General features: G+C 39.1%; 2 protein-coding genes across 2 annotated transcripts; both read left to right on the top strand.

The window, feature by feature from the left end:
- The first annotated feature begins 210 nt into the window (after window positions 1-210).
- Window positions 211-16,852, top strand: grm1b (glutamate receptor, metabotropic 1b). The gene is made up of 8 exons (XM_053335345.1): window positions 211-925; window positions 2,681-2,930; window positions 7,131-7,366; window positions 11,437-11,683; window positions 12,252-12,420; window positions 13,059-13,185; window positions 14,698-15,625; window positions 16,006-16,852. Exons 1-8 carry the CDS (start codon window positions 211-213, stop codon window positions 16,850-16,852), a joined length of 3,519 nt encoding a protein of 1,172 aa, XP_053191320.1.
- Window positions 16,853-18,739: 1,887 nt separating this feature from the next.
- Window positions 18,740-20,665, top strand: rab32b (RAB32b, member RAS oncogene family). The gene is made up of 3 exons (XM_053336270.1): window positions 18,740-18,953; window positions 19,448-19,725; window positions 20,507-20,665. The coding sequence occupies exons 1-3, from the start codon at window positions 18,740-18,742 to the stop codon at window positions 20,663-20,665; spliced, it is 651 nt and encodes a 216-aa protein (XP_053192245.1).
- The last annotated feature ends 891 nt before the right edge of the window (window positions 20,666-21,556 follow it).

The following is a 21,556-nucleotide window of genomic DNA, read 5'->3' as shown; positions in this document are numbered from 1 at the left end:
TATTGGCTCAATAAAACAACAGTTACATACTAAATAAAAGAGGAATGCCTCACATGTGATAAACAGGGATTAATGCTGCATGTCTCCCATACAGAGTGACACCAGTGAAGAGGAAGCAGCTGAGTTAACTGCCATTTCACCCAAAAGAGGATTGATGGACCTCCATTATGGCCAAGTGGACATGATTCTACACTCAGCACCTGTGGCACAATGTCGAATATGATCTATCTGACTGCAATAAGTGTTTTGTATTTGCCTGTTTTACTGTTTGAGGCTTTCGTCTTGTCGAAAGGCAAGTATGAGAGGTCAGTGGTGCCGAGCTCTGCCTCTCGCCTGGTGGCCAGGATGGACGGGGATATTATAATCGGGGCCCTCTTCTCTGTTCACCACCAACCCTCGGCTGAGAAGGTGGCAGAGAGGAAATGTGGGGAGGTCCGCGAGCAGTATGGTATTCAGAGAGTGGAAGCTATGTTCCACACTTTGGATCAGATTAACTCGGACCCACACCTTTTACCCAACATCTCCCTGGGCTGTGAGATCAGGGACTCCTGCTGGCATTCCTCTGTAGCTTTGGAGCAGAGCATCGAATTCATACGAGACTCTCTGATCTCCATCCGGGATGAAAAAGATGGTGCCAGGTGGTGCATTGAAGGGGAACCTTCCAGTCAACCGCCACCAACCAAGAAGCCCATTGCAGGGGTCATCGGACCCGGCTCAAGCTCAGTTGCAATTCAAGTCCAAAACCTTCTGCAGTTGTTCAACATCCCACAGATTGCCTATTCTGCAACCAGTATTGACCTTAGTGACAAGACGTTGTTCAAGTACTTCCTCAGGGTTGTGCCCTCAGACACTCTTCAAGCCAGGGCGCTTTTGGACATTGTCAAACGATACAACTGGACCTATGTGTCAGCAGTGCACACAGAGGGTAAGACACCTTTCTCTTAATAAATTAACAACCCTCTCTTCATAGCGCATCAGGAGCAGGAGGCCAAACAGGAAATTAGAGACAAGAAGACACCGGAAAGAAGGTCCACATTCTGGCATAAATACACCGAGGCTGTTAGCTATCTTGGTGCTATATGATTTAATCAGTGTTGTTGTATTCTGCTGCAGTATTGTAATGATCTTAATGGCACCCTCTTACTGTCTGTCCCTCAGGTTCGCACCGAATTTGGCAAACAGGCCTTTATTATCTCTGCTCTGCAGCCTGGAACCACTTGCAAACAGAGCTGCAGCTAGATGAGCTGATCCAATTTAGGGCATTTAAAAATGGTAGTGAAGGATGTACAGGCAAATTTAGTTGGAATTTGTAATTACTTCCTTAAGTAGATCCATTTTCTCCTGTCTGTCTTTTAAGGCAATGAGTCTGTGAGTAACTACCATTTATTTTGTTGTTTGTGTTTTTAATTGTTTGCTTGTGTGTTGTATTGCAGCAATCTTGGCCTGGGCTCCCTTGAAAAAGAGATGTTGTTATCTCAACGGGATTCACCTGGTTAAATAAAGGTTGAATAAATAATATCTTGTGCATTATGTAGACTGCAGTTCTAACAGCATGTGGCTGTTTTTAAAGCCTATTCACATTATATTAATATAAGTAGAGGGTAAGTTGAGAGAAAGAAATTGTGTTCTCTTCACGGACACAAACTGAGAGGCTCTTTTGTGAAGTCCAGTATTAAATTCTGTCTATTCATTTTATGCATCAATACCACAAAGACACACATAATTCACAAATTTACATACTAAATACCTCTCTACATTAATTATTTTTCCTTTTTCTTTTCTTTTAATCAGCGTCAGTAAATTCATCAGTCGGTCTGTTGCTCCTGCAGGTATTAGCAGCTGCTGCAACCTGCGTTTGACCTGCATAAAACGCTCTTGTTCTATTTTGTATTTAATTATCACTGCAGGCTTTCACTGCAGCTTCGCCATAAAAGCTTGTTTTCCCCACAAATCCTTGTGTCTGTTTCACAAAACCACACTTTTGCATTATATTTCAGTGCATGTTAACAAGTAACAGGTAATAGACACTGGCATCTACATTCATTTATTAGCATATAAATTACAATGCAAAAATAATTAAGATTCCACCCACATCTTGAGCTAGAGTAAGATGTGGCATGCATACCTGAAATATCCATAAAGCAAATGTTGCAAATATGTGATCTGTTTCTTACTGAGGGAATGTGAGGTTTTGATGAGCTGATAAAAATCAAATCAAATCTTGGCAAACCTTCTTTGTTTACTGCCACAGTATAAATAAGTGCTGCAGGGATTATGATTAAAGAAGCATATAGATGTAAGTCTAAATACTAAAGCCTCTCAGATGTTGTTGTTGGTTTATCAGTAATCCTGTTTTCCACACTGTAGATTGGCTGCAAGTGTCTTGATAGGCAACCTAAAAGTGTTCCCCTCTTTCTCAGATATTGATGTTGAGGTCACCTTAACCCTGTTTGCTCTAGTTGTGCTGCTCTTGATTCCATAAAAAGATGCCTGAAAATGTAATGGGACACTTAAATACTGAAGGAAGACGCGTGTGTGCTCAGCAAACCTTCCCTGAAGAGTTTCTGTTTAAAAAAAGATCATGCTCGACATTTTAACAATTTGGAAAACTGAATTTAGAATGAACCTGAAAACCTTTCTTCCTGTGAATGAAACTAACAGTTCCTCTTGTCTCGCTCAGGTAACTACGGGGAGAGTGGGATGGAAGTGTTCAAAGAGCTTGCCTCGCAGGAAGGCCTCTGCCTTTCCCATTCTGACAAGATCTACAGCAATGCCGGGGAGAAGCAATTCGACAGGCTGCTGCGGAAGCTGCGTGAGCGTCTGCCTAAAGCCAGAGTTGTTGTCTGCTTTTGTGAAGGCATGACAGTCCGAGGGCTGCTCATGGCCATGAGACGGCTCGGAGTAGCCGGAGAGTTCCTCCTAATTGGCAGGTTTGTTAGAGAATGTTTTTCCCCGGGGGCTTTCAGCTTTGCCTGTCATGTTGTTTTAGGGGAAAGTTTTCAAACAGAATGATGAAAACTTTTTTTTTCTTTGTGGGTTTCTTTTATTTATTTATGAAACTTTTGAAGTTTAAAGTTAATCAAAATGAAATGGATTTATCAGCTCTTTATGCCACATGAAGTGAGGACTTTTGTGGCGATAATGGATTTGGCATTTTGTAGCAGTACTGGAGCTTTTGATCATATCACATAATCAGAGTGAAATAGTAGATTACCACAATTGAAAAACAACAATTGAAAACATAGTCTCACCACAGGGTCCATTTAGTAGAATTCTGAAGCTTTCAATCCTATTACACTATCTTAGTAGATGGAGTTTGCCCAGTTGTTAAAGGGATTTTCTGAGCAATTTAAGCACTTTTTGTCCATATTGACTCTGAGTCTGACCTCGAAAACAGTATTTCACAAAACAATGTCACCCCAACGCCCATTGAGTATCTTTTCTGGATCTTTAGATCGTATCACATGATCTTAGTAGAGTTTGCCCAGTCGTTACAGGAATTTTAGTTGATTAAATGTTCATTTTTTCTGAGCAATTTAAGGACCTTTTTGTCCATGTTGGCTTAAAGGTGAGACTTTAAAATCCATACCTGATCTTGAAAACAATAGTTGATGATACAACTACAAGGTCCACTTCCATTAATTTTTTTTAATATTCATTATTGTCCAGAAATATTGCATTTTTATTACAATTCTGTGAGGAAAATATAGATGTTGAATTCCACGTTACAACATTCAGCTACACTCAGGATGGTATACACAAAGTTCATATAGAACCGAAATACTCTTTTTTTTCCTACCGGGAGTAGAGTTCCTCTGAAAGCAGAAGATGCTTTGAGTCAGCCTCAGTAATGAATAATGCATCCACGAAGCAAGCTCTCCCTCTCGCTGTCAGATCACAGGCAGGATGGGCTAATATGGGACAGCACCTCCAGCATAAGCTGGGGAATGTGGAGTAGTGAACATCAAAGCTCATATCAGCACTTACACCAGACATTCCCTCTTTGTGGAGTCTCAGCTCACCTCAAGTCCTGTTAGGAGTAGTTGCAGTACTGAAACGAGGCTACGATAAAAGCTCGCTATGGTTAATTTACTGAGAGCGCTTCATTATTCACAAAGGCAGATGAGAAGTAGAGTCAGAACCCTGTCCAACCCAAATGATGAAAAGCATGCATGAAAAAATGGAGCATTTTAAATCCTAAACTTGTTCTCACCCCTTCCACTTGAATGTGCACTGCTGCTAATGTCTCCATAGATGATAAGGAGGGCGTGAGTTTAGAGTAGAGTAGAGGGAGTATAGTGTGTTTTTTTTCTTTCTGGGTCAAGGAGACTACTGAAAAAGGAAAATGTTTTTTAGAGCAATGCAGCAAATGAACACATGCGGGTTTGTGCAATGGGCCAATCAAAATGCCTGAGGTGCTGGTCATCAGCCATCTATCCTCTGCTGTGTGGAGGATGAAAGAAATGGCTGTTCTCACACCAGAGATCCCACACATCTCAAACAACAGAGAACTCCCTTGATCGAGTCTCAAGTGAATCTTGCATTGCTTTGGAGATGATGAAAGGATAAATCAGGTTGTTTTAGACGTTGCTTGACAAACATTCAACTACTGTTATTTCATAAAATCATAAAATCATAATTCAGATTAACATAAATACAGTACAATGCAACACCAGAAGTATGAATTCAAGTGTTTAAATGACATCTGATTCACTCAAATTAAATACTCCAAAAATGCGGGATACAAATCTGTACAGTATGTGTGTGTGTTTGTACGTGTGTGTGTGTATGTGTGTGTGTGTGTGTGTGTGTGTGTGTGTGTATGTGTGTGTGTGTGTGTGTGTATGTGTGTGCTGACGTCAGAGCGGGTTTTTGGCTCACAGAGTGTTGGACTGAGGGGAGTGTGATGCTGAGAAGCAGATGGCCAGGTACCGTTGATACTGTCACACTGGACAACCATTGTCAGTTCATTCTTGAAGTTCCAGCCAAGCCAAACGTGCTGTTGGTTTGGCTCTCAGCCTTCTCAAACCAAATGTGGGTTTTTTAGATGACTGTTACTAATATTTTTATCCTGTTAATGACCAGAAGTTTGTATCTTGAAATCTGTCTGCCCCAGTTTTATTCTTCTCTTTACAGGGTTGGAAGCTTTTAAATCCACATTTCTAGTAATATTCTAACACCAAAACCATCTACTGACTGTGTTAGGAGGATTTCGGTAGTTAGTAAATGCAGTGTTAATCACCACAGCTGACGGTGAGATAAGTATGCCTTTATAACACAAAATTGTTTAGAAAGAAGACTGTACAGTCATGCAAGCTGTTATGTGAAACTGAACTTATGAACAGTGATTCTTCCAGGCAAATGTTAAAGTTGTCATGCTCTCACAGTGCTGATGTTTAGCTGGTGTCATGTTCTTTAGCGTGCCAGCATGAGGTTGATGGGAAATGTCAGTATTTTTTGTAAGTGTTTGATCATAAAAAAAAAGTATGGATGAATTAAAACCTGATGGTGGAGCTAAATAAAAAGTTGGGGACTTCAGGGGAACCAAAGTCATCAGGATTCATGCTCTGCTGACCATGACTGTCTGTAAAAGTATTTACTGGCGATCTTTAAAATAGTTGTTGAGATACTTCAGTGTGGATCAGTGTGGAAAGATGTTGTCAATGCAAAATCATCCTCAGAACGATGCTATTTTAGGCCTTTCCATATCCGTTGTTTTCTTCCTTCCTTCCTTTCGCACTCGAGCAAGTACAGTATCACATGTAAATATCACAGATTTAATCCCACACTGCATAATACTGCTTTAAAAATACTCAAGCTATATTTGCAACTCTGATGAAGGCAGCTTGTTTTATTTTTTGATGGAGTATGATTGAAATTCAAGTGTCAAACAAAAGCTTTTTGTCTCATCTGCCTGATCTGTTTATGAGGGGGTTAAATGCAGAAATATCCGAGCGTATGAAGTATAAATATGAACTATGACCAGCAAAGAGAGTCTATGTGAAGGGTGGGAGCTTGTTTCTTTCCAGGGCAGATTGTACTGCTACAGCACTAATCTGTGAATTCTCACCGGACTTGCGATTCTGTCTGTGGACTTGTTTTTTTTTTTTTTTTTGTCTTTCTGCAAGTACAGCGAGCACTCCACGCCCCTCGGAGGGAAGGCTGAAAGGGAAACAAAGTCAGGGAAACAAAAGGGAGAGAGAAGGGTTCTGCAGGATTTCAGTCTGAGGCTTGTTTGCGAGGCTGCATGGGGCTTCAAACACAACATCATCTAAGGCTTTTCAGCTATAACAGCATCATAACAACAACAATATGACATTTTTCTTTTGCCAGACAATGAATACTCTTTTGTTGCTTGTTATTAAAATCAGAAAATTGGCTAGTGGAAAAAACGATTGCATCTTATTTGACTTCAAATAACTGCTAGGGTTTAAATCTTGAATCTTGTCAACTATGCAATTCTATGCTTTTCTTTTCTCTTTGTTTAACTGCTTTGAAAAGGCTTGTTAGTACCAAAATCTTGACAGCCCTCTTATCCCACACATGAGCCCATAATCCTGCAAAACACTCGTTTGTGGCTTTAGTTAAGCACTTGGTTTTCTGTTGAAAACACAGAAGGTCATTTGAAGGTGTTTCCACAATCCATAAAAACTTTTATAACCATCAGGATGAAAAAATACTGTCCGCTAATAAAAAAAAACCCTGTTTCCAAGTTACAACTTTGGTTTCCTGTATAGTTGGAAATTACATACGACCTTGCTCACACAATTAAGATGTAATAGATAATTTTGGTTGATTGCATATAAATTGAGCATGGTTGTACCTGGCAGTACCAGGTTGTTTAGGGCTACCACATGTGTTTGAATTAGGAGACAGAATTTAAGAAACAGGTTAGAAATGGTGTTTTATGCAGCAGAAGGAATATTTCTTTCATCCAGATCATTAGAAGAGCCCTTGATGTTTTTACAGAGTGTTAAAAGACCTTCTTGGTTTCTCAAAGGTCGTCTGCTTTATATTTTTCAGAAGAACATATGCTTAGCTCTGTGACTCAAATGTAATGTTAATACAGTAAAGACACAAGCTGCTTCTAGTTCTTGTAAATGGTAATTGCAACATGCTCTTCTCCGCAGTGACGGCTGGGCAGACCGCAATGAGGTGGTGGAGGGATATGAGCAGGAGGCGGTGGGCGGCATCACTGTGAAGCTGCAGTCTGAAGAGATCTCCTCCTTTGACAACTACTTCCTGAAGCTCAAGCTCAGCACCAACACCCGCAACCCGTGGTTCCCTGAGTTCTGGCAGTACCGTTTCCAGTGCCGCCTTCCCGGACATCCGCTAGAAAATTTGAATTATGCAAGAAACTGCACAGGTAGTTAAACAACTCTCCAGATGATTATGATGTTTCCTGCAGATTATTTCTGGTTTGTGTTGTACACCAGCGTACACATCAGCTTGTGTTCCTGAACTACTCTGATGTGTGCAATGCCCAGAGGATGATGCCGAAAGGCCCCGTAAACTGGAACACACTTTAATTATGAATAAGACTGCCAGAGGGTAGAACTCTCTCTAAGTCAATCCAATAACACATATTTTTTCATATTGTTCATTTCCGTGACACTTGGCTTTACAGAGGATGATGATCTAGGTAAATTAAATCCTTTTCATTTACAAAGGAACAAAGTAAATGCATTTTTCTTAAGTTCTTAGTTTCTCGAAACAATGCTCAGCAAGCATGTTTCCAAAACATATTTTCACATACTGCTCATACATATTTCTTTAAATATATACCTATATTTACGTTGTCAATCTTTAATAATTAAGTTGATATGGTTATGGTGACTATTTACTCTCAAATGTCCCATATTACTAGAATTAGTTTACATTTCTTGAAGTGAAATCTATTGATAAACGTAAATATAAAAATGATGCATGCAGCAGAAATCAAAACCATTTATTTTACTTTTCAGTTGACAGCTCTCCAGGTTCTTCAAGTGAATTTGTTCTTTTGCTATTGCACTTCCCTTTCTGCTGTCTTTTTCATCTTATTTCCTTTGCAGTGTTTGTACATTATTTGTAAGAAGTGAGCCTCTCTTATTTGTTACGCTCATAACCTCAAAGCTTTCATTCATTCCTACAAAATATCATCTTTTATATGCAGTTATTGTAGTATTTTATTTCTGTTTCATAAGTGGAGATATTGCTATCCTATCAATCCTATTGTTTTATTTATTTATTTATTTCTTGGTTTAGAGCTCCAGGACGGTGAGTGAATTCCTCTGAATGGAACCATAATGCTCCTCACTTTGGCAATATACATAGAGGTTGACTGATATTAAGTTATTACCTGTCGGGATAATTTAAATGGTCTATTAATATTTCTAATCACATGACATTTTCATGAAATTAATCTCAGTTGACCTCTAATATATGAAGCTATTGGGATGTTTGTATTTGTTTTAGTGTTATACTGAATGAGAGCCCAACAATTTGGTCTTATATGTTCTCCCTTTGTGCTCTCACACCCTTTCTGGCCTTAAGACAGTCGTATGAAACAGCCCAATAACATCTGAATGAGATGGCGACTGGCTGATCCGGCATAAGTTGCATGTAGCCACAGAAATAGTAAAGCCACATTGCACTAGATAACACGTTTTCAGTATCATTTATTTAATTTTGCTGTATAGTTTTATGCACATTTGATCAGAGGAGGTTCAGTTGTCATGCGGCCAGCTAATCACAACATGCAACAGTAGGTCCTCTGCTTGCATGCTGACATCATTGCATCATGACTGAAGCTACACAACTCAGCGAGTGAGTGAAGTGAGCGTCAGCGCCAAGGAGCTGTTAAACTAGGTCATCACCAGCAGTTGCCCTCGGACGCTCATCCAGCTGCTACCCAACTGAATTTACTGTTTATGTGTTTGTTTGTGCTGGCAGTCATTATCCCAGACGTCCTTTTTAACGACCATTACTGGATTTAACACAACAGGCAAAACTCACACAGCGGTGGATGATGCTCATAAAGCTTGTCAGCCCGTGTTTCATAAAGTTTAAAGTTTAATGTCGTTGGGTGCAGTGGGTGAATCCAGTGTCACACGAGGTTCAGAAAGAAAAGGATGCATCTGACAACTGACAACGTAACAGACAAACTTCATCACTAGAATACACTTAAACTGTGAATACAATACTTCACCAACACTACAGGTCCTCTTCAGTCTATTTCAATAAATAATAAAATAGTTTAGACTTTAAAATATGGATCAATATCACAATAACCATTATGATGTACATTTAGGTAACCTACATGCATTCATCATTCATAATCAGTATGTAAACTGAAAAAGATAATGAATGATAATATAGTTAAAGCAGTTGTAATAATATAAAGTATTATGTATTCATATGAGAAGTTATATGTATTTACAAATACTGTACATTAATAAGTGTAATATTTAAAATATCCTTAAAATATCCTCATATCTGCTTATAAGCGCATTCTAGTGTGTAATTAATTATTCATTAACTACTCACATACTGATTATAAATGATAAATAATGTAGGTTGACCTAAAGTGTTACCAACAATTACAGTATATCAACATGTATCAGATTTTTTATTCAGATAAGTGCAGTAGATCATGAGAAAATATGAAAATTCTTAAAATATTACTTCAAAAGCACCTTACACTTGTAATCCCTTTTTCTTAGGGATCTGTTATTTGGTCATTGTTACATTTGTTTTCTTTTTACCGAACTTCAGTTAAATCTGTGATTGAGAATATCCTATTAATTAACAAACTGGCAGCTTAAGTTCTTTTTATCTGTTTGGAAGTGTTAATAACTCATAAAGATAATTAAATGTTCATTACAATATTTTGAAAATGCAACATAATTGGACTTCCTGGTAAAAATACAATACATAACTATTTAAATTCAACATTAACTATCTATAAGGAGTGTACAAGGATATATATATATATATATATATATATATATATATATATATATATATATATATATATATATATATATATATATATATATATATATATATACATATATATATATATATATATATATATACATATATGTGTGTGTGTGTGTAAATCTTGGTTTAACAACAACATAATGATTTGTAATGCAAACACTGGAGTTTTGATTGATTACATTCTGGGTTCATATTACAATATTACTGCGTTATACCATATTTTCTCTTTCAGGGAAGAATTCTGTAAGATTTTGACAAGTTGTGTCGCTTCCCATCAGCTACTACATCATCAGTTACTACTTTACACTGCACTTCCTTTGTATAAATTATTAAACAGAGATTTTGGAACAGATTCAGGTAACAGACGACAGATGGTGAAAGTAGCAGTGTATCATTTCCAGTCATATTTGCAATTCTTTCACAGTAGCATAGTAGTCAATACACAAGTTTCTATACCAGTTAAATCCTTCAGTTAAACACACAGACTATGCTATAAATGTACGGTCATAGTGAGAGACGTGTTGCCTTTGGAATTAAAGTGATGATTTTAGGGGCTCAGATGGAGGAAATGTTTAAATATTAGCATAGGATTATTTTGTTTGAGGGAAAAGATGATTTAGAGAGCTAATATCTTGCTACCAATCACTGAGTTTACAAAAGTTGCCTGTTTATTGAGGGATTGTTTGAAAAAAAGTGTCATTTTCAATTTGAGGAACTGCAAAATATACAAACTTGTTCCCTGGTTTTACCTTTATGAAATGAATGCATGGTATAGCTCCTTGTAATAACACTAAACTGGCATCTTACTTTAACACAGCAACTAAAAAAAAAACCAAACCTTGCATACTCCCTTGCTTCTAGCTTGCATTACACTGAACTGATAGGGTGTGTTTGAACATCACGCGCTGTTTGCATCAAAATATGAATCATTGTGTCTCGTTCACTCCTTGCTTTTGTCTGAGGAAAAAAACAACAACAGTATGAACAGAAGAAAAGCTTCAGAATCGTCGCTGCTTTGTTTTCCTGCATGAGAAGACACATTTTCAGTGGCGCAGTGGTTCAGACCAACTCTAATTGAATCCTGACTCATGAATGCAGAAATGGATAGTCTTGCCATGGTAACAAGGTTTCTTTGAAGCCATTTTCTGAGCCTTGCAGTTCTTTTAAAGTCGTCTCCCACAGAGGCAAAGAGGCGTGTAGCTTGCTTGCCTGTATTCAGACAATAATTATAAAAATGCATCTGTGAGCACCCTATCACTCCTTTGTAATATGTTACATCATGCAAGAAACACCTGTATACTGTACACCTGAAATTCTTCAACTTCTTAGCAATGATTTTGACTGCATAACACACGCTACTGCTTGCAGCAATGACGCGCCTCCTGTAAGACTTTTCCCTCCACAGGTTTTGACCCACAGATGAATCCTTACTGTTCTCTCATGTGCGGGCAGGTTATGAGAATCTGGAGGACAACTATGTTCAAGACAGCAAGATGGGCTTCGTCATCAACGCCATTTACGCCATGGCCCACGGGCTGCATGACATGCACACTCACCTCTGCCCCGGCCACGTGGGGCTCTGTGACGCCATGATGCCCGTCGACGGCAGCCACTTGCTTGACTTTCTTCTCAAGACGACCTTCGCAGGTGTTTCTGGGAAGGATATATGGTTCGATGAGAATGGGGACTCACCTGGGAGGTAAACACGCTTTCTCTTTTTGTATTCAATAAGCTGTTTTTTCACTCTGGCCACAGTAATTAAAGAAGCATTAGGTGATCTATAACTGTTATATAGTGGGATTGGCAGCCACACAGGTCAAACTTTACCTCCTCCACACCTCCACACAAGTGAAGCCTGCAATGAACATTAACAAATTCCCAGTTCACCATAGCCAACTAAATTTTTTCAGCTTTTATCCATTTAGTACCAACCCACCAACCACCATCTTTTCTAATGACTTGCCTGATCTGAAACGTAATCAGCAAGTTTTTTTAATTAAATAACTGTGCTCAGTGGATATGTGCAGGTGGTGAAGGAAGCCAAAGCCTCCCTGATACAAAAAACTCTATCGAGTCATAAAGCAAAGGAAAAACAACACAAGAACACAAAAAGCAAACCTACAACACAAAAGGAGGTAAAGAAAAAAGAAAACCAGGTTATTTGACCCTTTCAGTGAGATGTTTTTCAACTGTGTTTTTTCAGCGATGGGAAAACCTCGTTTAGTTACAGCTTCCTCTCTAACTCATAGCTTTATATCCACTTTCAGATATGAGATCATGAACTTCCAGCGTGTGGAGCCTGGTGTTTATGACTACATCAACATCGGCTCCTGGCACGAGGGCATTCTCAGCATCGACGACGACATGATGATGATGAACCGCAGCAACATGGTCCGCTCTGTTTGCAGTGAGCCCTGCTCCAAAGGAGAGATCAAGGTAGGGGGCAAATCCTCTATGTACTATCGTGCTCAGGACATATTTTAACCCATGTAGTGTAGTTTTGTAATTCAGTCTCTACGCTGTGATTACTTGTGAATACTTACATGTGAAATGTTTTTAAATATTAGGTCTTTGTCGCTTTGCTCACCTTGCAGAAAAATGATGAGCTTGGTTTCAGTTTTCTTAATTTTGATGAAGTATGGTAATACTTTCTAACACACCGTCCTTTATAAAGGCTTTATAAGTTGTAACTACTGGATTTCGTACTGCTTAAAGCTCAATTAACTTAATTACCTATTAATAAAACCTTTAGTTACCATCTATCATCCTTTTATAGACTGGGAAGTGGTAACAGTTTATATAATATAATATAATCTGTTAATATAACACTTGTGTTACCCACAATGCTTTTATATTTCTTTTTACAAAAATAAAAATCTTGTCTGAAGGCACTGTGTAGTGAGACTTGATGCCACAATTTTGAATGTGTGTGTTCATGATTTATTGCCCCTTTCCATCTTTCGCTATACTGTCCTGAAGAAAAGTACATGGACACAAGCTAGTACTTGTGCATAAATACTTACATGTTGTGGTTGTTGTTTTACATTTTTCTTTATGTTCTTTTTGTCGACCAGGTGATCAGGAAGGGAGAGGTGAGCTGCTGCTGGATCTGCACGGCCTGCAAAGACAACGAGTACGTCCAGGATGAGTTCACGTGTAAGGCGTGTGAGCTGGGCTGGTGGCCTGATGAAGAACTAGAAGGTACGATTATCTTCTTTTTCTCTTCTTTTAGCTTCATGTCTCATTTCTCAACATTTTTTACACTGCACCAGTGCTGGCAAATTACTAAATACCCTTATTCCCATCCTCACCATGATGTAGATGAGAAGATCAATAGCACTCTCATATTTGTAATTTCTCATATAGCCTAAGGCAACAGCTAGTTAACATAGCTCAGACTGGAAACAAGAGGAAACAGCTAAGGTTCTGTGAGATGGTGAAAAAGTCAATCTACAAGCACCCCTGAAGCTCACTAGTTATCTGCTTTGTTTATTAATTTGTTTGTTGTTGTTTGTTATTAATTAAACAATGTAGAATGGATAATTTACTGAGTTTTATAGGTCCTTGTTGGAAAATGTTGCCACCTTTGAACAGAGCCAGGCTAGCTGGTTCCTTCTCTCTTCAGTGTCTCTGCTAAGCTAAGCTAATCGGCTGCTAAGATATGAGATAGCTATTGATTTTTTTCCATGTAACTTTCAGCAGGAAAGCACATTAGTGTCAAGCTGGTGCTTTAAACCCCCAAAATATAATTTCCCCACAAACTGTATACAAGATAATGTTTAATCTGATAAGAAGAGAAGATTTTTTATTTTAATTTAATGGATTACTTCAGTGGCCACAGGCTGAGTTCCTGTTGCAGGATTGATGCTTTCAGAGTCAACAGGAGATTTGTTCATCTTGCTAGAGGCTTTGTAGAAAGTTCTCACAGTTTCTATCCCCCAACCCCCCCCCTCTCCCACCTGTACTCTGTACATTTTGTCCTGCTACGAATTTTGCGGTGCTATTTCATAAACCTGTTCCGTCCTATTTTCATTGCTTTCCCATGACACCTGAGAGCCATTCATCATCTTCACCATTTTATCCGACAGCAGCCCTACTTCACTTACCACACTTCTGGCCCACTTTCAAAGGCCTTGTGTGCTGTTCAAAGACAAGACACTTTCCTAATAGGATCATCCTGACTCCACGCTGTTTCTTTTTTTTTTCTCCACGAGACCTTTGGATACACAGAAACAGGAAAATCTGGAGTACGGGGCTCATATAAAAACTACTCTTGTGCACTCTTCTAGCCATAAACTCCCTGCCCATTATACAATTAATAGAGTAAACAACAATCTGATATTCAAAGTGTGTTCCCAACATGATGCAGTGAGAGAGAGATCTTACTTGGATCCATGAAAAACGCAGTGATTTACTTTGTCCTGCCGTGTTGGCCCCCTCCTCTGCTGGCTGCAGCCCAGCCATGGCTGACTAGAAAGGGGGTTTATTTATAGTTGAGCTAAAAACCTACTTTAAGAGTTACTGTATTTTCTCAGGCTGAAATGTATGTGATTAATTTTAAATGTGTTAAAAAAAACAACTTTTAGTTCAATTCTTCTCATGCAAAAAAAACCCTAGATGAACAAGAATCTAATGCGGAAACTATAAAAATGTAATAATTGCTTTCAGTATGTGGTGGCTGTGTATTTATTCACATCTTTTTCTACTTTTCAGGCTGTGAGCCAATCCCTCTGCGCTACCTGGAGTGGAGCAATCCTGAATCCATTATCCAGGTGGTTTTCGCCTGCGTGGGTATCTTGATCACGTCATTTGTTGCCTTCATCTTTGTCTTGTACCGAGACACGCCTGTGGTCAAATCCTCCAGCAGGGAGCTCTGCTACATCATCCTGGCAGGGATCTTTCTGGGCTATCTGTGCCCTTTCACCCTCATCGCTCGTCCCACCGTGGCCTCCTGCTACCTCCAGAGGCTGCTTGTCGGACTCTCGGCTGCTATGTGCTACTCCGCACTGGTAACCAAAACCAACCGCATTGCTCGCATCCTGGCAGGGAGCAAGAAGAAGATCTGCACCAGGAAACCAAGGTTCATGAGTGCGTGGGCTCAAGTGGTCATCGCCTTCATCCTAATCAGTGTCCAGCTCTCATTGGAGGTTACTCTTATCATCATGGAGCCTCCTGAACCCATCAAATCCTACCCGAGCATCAGAGAAGTCTTCCTGATCTGCAACACCAGCAACGTCGGTGTTGTGGCCCCACTGGGCTACAACGGCTTGCTGATCATGAGCTGCACTTATTACGCCTTCAAGACCCGCAACGTCCCTGCAAATTTCAATGAAGCCAAATACATCGCCTTCACCATGTACACCACATGTATTATCTGGCTGGCGTTTGTACCAATCTACTTTGGCAGCAACTACAAGATCATCACCACGTCGTTCTCTGTGAGCCTCAGTGTGACTGTAGCCTTGGGCTGTATGTTCACACCAAAGATGTACATCATCCTCGCCAAACCAGAGCGAAATGTGAGGAGCGCATTCACCACCTCAGATGCTGTGCGTATGCATGTCGGCGACGGCAAGATTGCCTGCCGAAGCAACAGCTTTCTCAACATGTTCAAGAGGAAGAAGAACACTGGAAATGGCAGGTAGGTTTGTTAAATGAGTCTGTGAGTCCTGCTCCTGAGGCACCTCAGGGATGCTGGTTTTACTGTAATTCCCTCTCAAAGGGAACCTGATGTCTTACTGTATTCACTTTCGTAGGGACACCTGTTGTAAAGTGTGACGGATATAGGTCAGTACTCAATTCACACAGCCATTTGAACCTTTGATCTGTTGGTTAAATTAAAACAAGCATCTCTGTGTGCTAAGGGATGGCAAGAGGGATTAAAAAAAACAGATATACATTAGTGTTAAATTAACATTTTACAAACAAATTTCACATTTTTTACATGAACCAGAAATGCTGTTTTTGTCTTCACTTTTCTGGGTTCCTGTGAAGTAACAGCCGTCTTTATTTTGTTCATAGTTCTAATGGAAAGTCTGTGTCATGGTCTGAACCAGGTGCAAGACATCCTCCAAAAGGGGATCACATGTGGCACAGACTGTCAGTGCATGTGAAGAGACAGGAAGCAGGTTCCAATCAGATGGCTGTCATCAAACCCTTAACTAATACCTACCAAAACACAGCCCTGGAATTCTCAGACCTCAGCACTAAGACCTTGTACAATGTGGCTGAGGAGGACGAGAGTGATCCTGTCAGATACAACCCCCCTGTCACTCCCCCCATGATGGCTCACGGGCAAATGCCTGGCTGTGGGTTTTTAAAGGACGTGGACGAGGAAGTGGAGCTCTACACCCCCGAACATCGGCAGGATAGTAGAATCATCCCCCAACATATCATTATGGACCACCTACAGCAGGAGATGGTGGTGGGTAAATTCAACTGTGACGTCCCTGAGCTGAATGATATGATTAGCATGCCTGAGGCCGTGAGTGGCGGCATGCCTGTGTACCACCAGGCCCACCTCATCCAGCAGGACCCTGTCCTGCCTGTGCACCTCGACCCGTTCGATGAGGAGCCCACCTCCCCCTTAGAGGAGGAGGAGATGGAGAATGAGCAGTTTGGCCTTCTCCATGGCTACATGTACAACAATGCCCAGATTCATGACGAGGAGGACCTGGTTGAGGTCAAATTAGCCGTGGAGGACTCTCTGGCTCTGATGCCTCCCTCTCCTTTCCGAGATTGTGCTTGTCCTCCAGTGAGCCCCTACCCCAACTCACCTGTGTCCGAGTCGATTTTGTGCACTCCTCCCAATGTGACATATGCCTCTGTCATCCTCAGAGACTACAAGCAAAGCTCCTCAACTCTGTGAGTGAGCACGCTACACATGAACTGTACAATATTTTCAATAATGACTTGTGCTGTATATAACGAGTATATATGGAAAAAAGTCATTCTGTGGTCTTAAAAGTCATTTTTCACTCTATAACTTGATAGCTTTTATGTGATAAGAGTGAGCAATGAAGCACCACATTTTAAAATTCTTTTAGATGTTGTCTACAATAGTGAAAGAATTTACCTATTAAAAACATATATTTCTATGCTAACATAAGCTTTTAGGATAAAATAGACTCAATGCTACTAGTAATGAACAAACAATTAAGACGTCTATGTATGCACATTTATGAATTATGTCATATAAATAGATTTATTTGATCAATATAGCTGATGTAACAAGCAGATGAGATTGTTCATTTTAAGCAGGGCAACTTAAAAGTGAATATAGTTTGTATGTAAAACAAAACTATTCAATCTGTCAACAACATTTTTTAAAAAAAGGTCTGTCTTATGTTACACATCTATGTTTTGTCTTCTATCAGGCGAAGAAAAAGATGGGAAAGTTTAAAGCAATAATGAAACATTTTAGGAATATACGCTCATTAGCCTTCTTCCTGAGAGTTAAATGAGAAGATCAAATACACCACTGGTGAAGCAAGGTGATGGTTAGCTTAGCATTAGCATTAGACTGGAAACAGGGTAACAAATCATAATTTATCGTTTTAACACAATTTTTGTATCGATTAAACAAGACAAGAAATAATGTGCTTATTTATTTGTTAGCTTTACAGGTTTGAATTTTTATTTTTGTCACCTGTGGACAGAATGAGACCTGTTTCCAGTTTTTATGCTAAGCTAAGCTAACAGACTGCTGATTGTAGCTACATATTTACTGTAATTATTCGAGAGTAGCTTAGTGTCTCATCTCATTCTTGGTAAGAGAGCAAAATGAGCAAATTTCCCTAAATGTCAAACTATTCCTTTAAGCTGTGAATGCGGAATAAAAATCTAATTGTAGGACATTTAAAAGGTGAAATGCCAGCATGAAGTCTTGTTGGTAAAAAAAAAAAAAAAAAAAAAAAGATAAAACAAAACACTTATTTGTGATTTTTTTGATAGATGCAGTACTGCCAGGCAAGCACACTGACTGTATCACGAATGTAGCAGAGGACAAGTTCAAGTGCCACGTTTTCCGTACCATTAAGATTTTCGTTTGTATATTTGTGTCATTTCTATGGTCTTGAAATGCAAGTTGAACTATAGCTTCAAATTTGTATCTTTTATAATTAGACATCTGATTTCATAATTGTATAGATTATTGTAATAGAAAAATGACATGTATATGTTTTGTGAATGTATGAATTGTGTATCATATTTTTGGTATCCAGGTGATATTGGCAGTATATGCATTACAGTATTAGAATGAATTCATTAGCTGTGTATGCTTTATTGTGTATACCAATCAATTTCCTAAATATTAAGATTTTAACAATCTATCAAAACCGTATAATGTGATGAAGTGCTACTGTTACCATTAGTAATAGTCTGAATAAGCTATTTGCAGCCTGATGTATACAGTACAGTATCAATTAAGTCTGCCATTTTAAACAAATATTTACTGTAGAGCATTTGAAAGACACTTGTTTAATTGGAGTAAATTAAATATTTTTTATTCTTTTGTCTCCTGTTTTTCATGGTGACACAATTAGGTTACAGTCCTTGTGCTGCAGTAACTGTTTACAATCAAAGGTCAAAGATTTACGGCTTTAGTGTGCTGGTAAAACAGGAACAGTGAAAGAAAAAGTGATTCTGTGAACAGCGAGGAGGGTTGAAACACCATTATTTAAAACCTTTTCCATGTGAAGCAGATGTAGCTGTAGATGTATAAAAAAGACAAGTATTATTTCACTTAGTCTGTATTATGGCTCGCCATTCTTTGTCATTGTGCACTGAAAAGCTGTACAAAGTTTTAGTGATTGGCGATACAGGCGTGGGGAAAAGCAGCATTATCTTGCGTTATGTTCAGCAACACTTTGATAACGGATACAAACCGTCTATTGGAGTTGACTTCTTCATGAAAACTATTGAATGGGATGCCAATACACTGGTGAGACTGCAGCTTTGGGATATTGCAGGTGAGTGTCAGAATGATGAGTTTAACATTGCAGTGGTGGAGTTGTCTTAAGTCCAATGGGAGACCAATTTGTCCTGTGTTGGAATTCAAACTTATAATTCATGATTGAGAATGACTATTGGATATTTTCACAGTATGTTGGAGTGTTTTCAGCTTCAGGAAATTGCAGCCTTTCACTAAATCAGATCGAATTTTAATCCTAAACAGTGTCCATTATTTCAGAAATGATTGTTCATACTCTCACTTGTTACATAACGTGTAGACCACAGTAGTTGGATTTAATATGATCATTCAAATCGCACATGATAAATAAACATTAGCATTACTTCCTGAGTGTCTGAGCCAACTTAAAATTCAAATCCTAAAAATGTAATCCTTTTTGCCAAATCACAACAACTGTGAGAAATGAATTAATCCTCATCCTTGGATTCAGGTTTGAGCACATGCTGTAGAGAAGCATATATTACACAGATTTGTTTTCTCTCTTCCCTAAAGGCCAGGAGAGGTTTAAGAAGATGTCCAGAGCGTACTACAAAGAGGCAAGTGGAGCGGTGGTGGTCTTTGACATGACAAACAGCTCCACTTTAGAGGCTGCCTCAGAGTGGAAGCAGGACCTAGATAGCAAAGTCTGTCTTGACAGCGGACGTCCAGTCCCTGCTGTCTTACTGGCCAACAAATGTGACAAGACAGGGAGAGATGGAGACTTGGTGTCCTCCCTGGACAGCTTCTGTAATGACAAAGGCTTCCTGGGATGGTTTGAAACCTCTGCAAAGGTGTGTGTCTTATTTCAGTTATTAAGAAAGAGAGAAAGAAAGTCGCAGTTAAGGAAATGCAGTGCAACATTTATCAGTCGTTTTTGGCTCAGTCAAGCCTGATTAATGGAGAAGTCAAATATTAATTTTTTCCTGTGCTCTTTTTCTTTTGTCATGATTTTTTAGTGAACATATTTCAAAGTCAAGCCTCAGACCTCTAAGGCCCCAAAGTCCACAGGCCCATGCAAATCACTTGCTAATTGCTAATTTATTTGAAGATTTGGATCACTGAAGTACAATATCAACTAAGGCACATATTGTAACTACCTATATACTACTAACTATATTGTAACTATCTAACCTCTATGGCTAGGTCTTTGTTTATGTTGGTGGATATTTCTAAATGAATGTACATCAGCCCCTTAATTAAATACAGCCATACAGCCAGTAATACTTATCACACAAAGCAGGCTTAAAAACGTTTGTTTTGTCTTCAAAAATTAAAGCTGCATGTCTTTCTTGCCTTCATATTAACCTCCTACTCTGTTACACTTTTGCTTTATCATGCTGACAACTGCTTGCATTTTTTATTCTCAGATGGTTTTCGCATTGACAGACTTTATTTCAGGTTGTATTTTATTTATGAACTTTAACACTGGGTAGTCTTCACATAAAATATTTTGTTTAAATATTAACACACAGGAACAAACCTGTAGCAAGGTCCAGACACCGAGCCAGTCACTTAACTCAACATGTACAAATACACAATGATCTAAATTATATTCTGCTTTACCATTTATAGGACAATATAAATATTGATGAAGCTGGTGCCTTCCTTGTCAAACAAATGATACTGTGCGACACGGGTCTGTCCAATGAAGAGCGCCGCAGGGACACGATCAAAGTGAGCCAGACTCTAGAGGAGAGTCAGAGCCAGTCATTGTGCTGCAAGATGCCGTGAGGCACAGAGCCAAACAGAGAAGTACTGGTTAAATGCTCTAATAAGACCTGTTCTAATAAAAAGTCATTCATTCACTGCTATCATACAGAAGACACTGAACCCACAGGCTGTAATTTTAGATTCCCATTTCTGTCTTGCCAGATTCTCAATAATGTGTGGACTGTGTGGGCTGCCTCATAAACACCTCTGTGGAGACGATTGAGCTCATTTCTGAGATAATCCACTAACACAGACAAGCTAATAAACAGATCAGCATGACGCACATCCTGCTGGGTAAAGTCTGTGACACTCCCCATGTAACCAAGAGTTGCTGGTGATTGACCTACTGTAATGAGAGGCCAGAAACTGTGAAACAGTCCAAACTGCCATTTTCCTCAAACCACAAAAAAACGCAAGAAATAGAAAAAAAGTCACAAAACATTTTTGTATTTAAAGCTGTCAAATCATTAACAACCTATTAAACCCAAGCACTGAGTGTTTCTTGTATGTTATGCAACACATGCATATAATTATTTGTTAATCACTTCACAGTGAGATGAGTTAAGACCCATGCATAAGCAGCACAGCCTGGCTTGATATGGCCAATAGCAGAGAAAAGCTATCAGCATGACCTGATTTTTATGGAGGGAGGAAATATGTGAAAATGCACCACACTGCTACAAACACTGCCCAGAGCGGACTGTATTACTGAGTCTGCTACACTAGAGGGAGCAGAGCACTTATACTGTATCTAGTCACTCATATACAACAAATACTGACTATTCTTATGCCTTATAATGTAAAATGGAGTCAGCCGCTTCATAACTGCATTTAAAGGACTGATGCATTTCCAAGTTCTGGGCTTGTTGATGAAGCAGAGAAACAGAAGAAAAGGAAGATTTTAATCTTTCC

Source organism: Scomber japonicus, chromosome 16 (genome assembly GCF_027409825.1).
Source record: "Scomber japonicus isolate fScoJap1 chromosome 16, fScoJap1.pri, whole genome shotgun sequence".
Lineage (NCBI taxonomy): Eukaryota > Metazoa > Chordata > Actinopteri > Scombriformes > Scombridae > Scomber > Scomber japonicus.
The sequence above is the reverse complement of the archived record's forward strand: the minus strand, read 5'-3'. Positions and strand labels throughout refer to the sequence as shown.

What these genes read in the sequence shown, in the direction of transcription:
- grm1b (XM_053335345.1), top strand. Translation starts at nt 211, where the DNA reads ATGTCGAATATGATCTATCTGACTGCAATAAGTGTTTTGTATTTGCCT. An exon ending in GTCAGCAGTGCACACAGAGG is followed by an intron (nt 926 to 2,680) that starts GTAAGACACCTT and finishes TGTCTCGCTCAG; the next exon opens with GTAACTACGGGGAGAGTGGG. An exon ending in GCTCCAAAGGAGAGATCAAG is followed by an intron (nt 12,421 to 13,058) that starts GTAGGGGGCAAA and finishes TTTGTCGACCAG; the next exon opens with GTGATCAGGAAGGGAGAGGT.
- rab32b (XM_053336270.1), top strand. Translation starts at nt 18,740, where the DNA reads ATGGCTCGCCATTCTTTGTCATTGTGCACTGAAAAGCTGTACAAAGTT. An exon ending in GCAGCTTTGGGATATTGCAG is followed by an intron (nt 18,954 to 19,447) that starts GTGAGTGTCAGA and finishes TCTTCCCTAAAG; the next exon opens with GCCAGGAGAGGTTTAAGAAG. An exon ending in GGTTTGAAACCTCTGCAAAG is followed by an intron (nt 19,726 to 20,506) that starts GTGTGTGTCTTA and finishes TACCATTTATAG; the next exon opens with GACAATATAAATATTGATGA.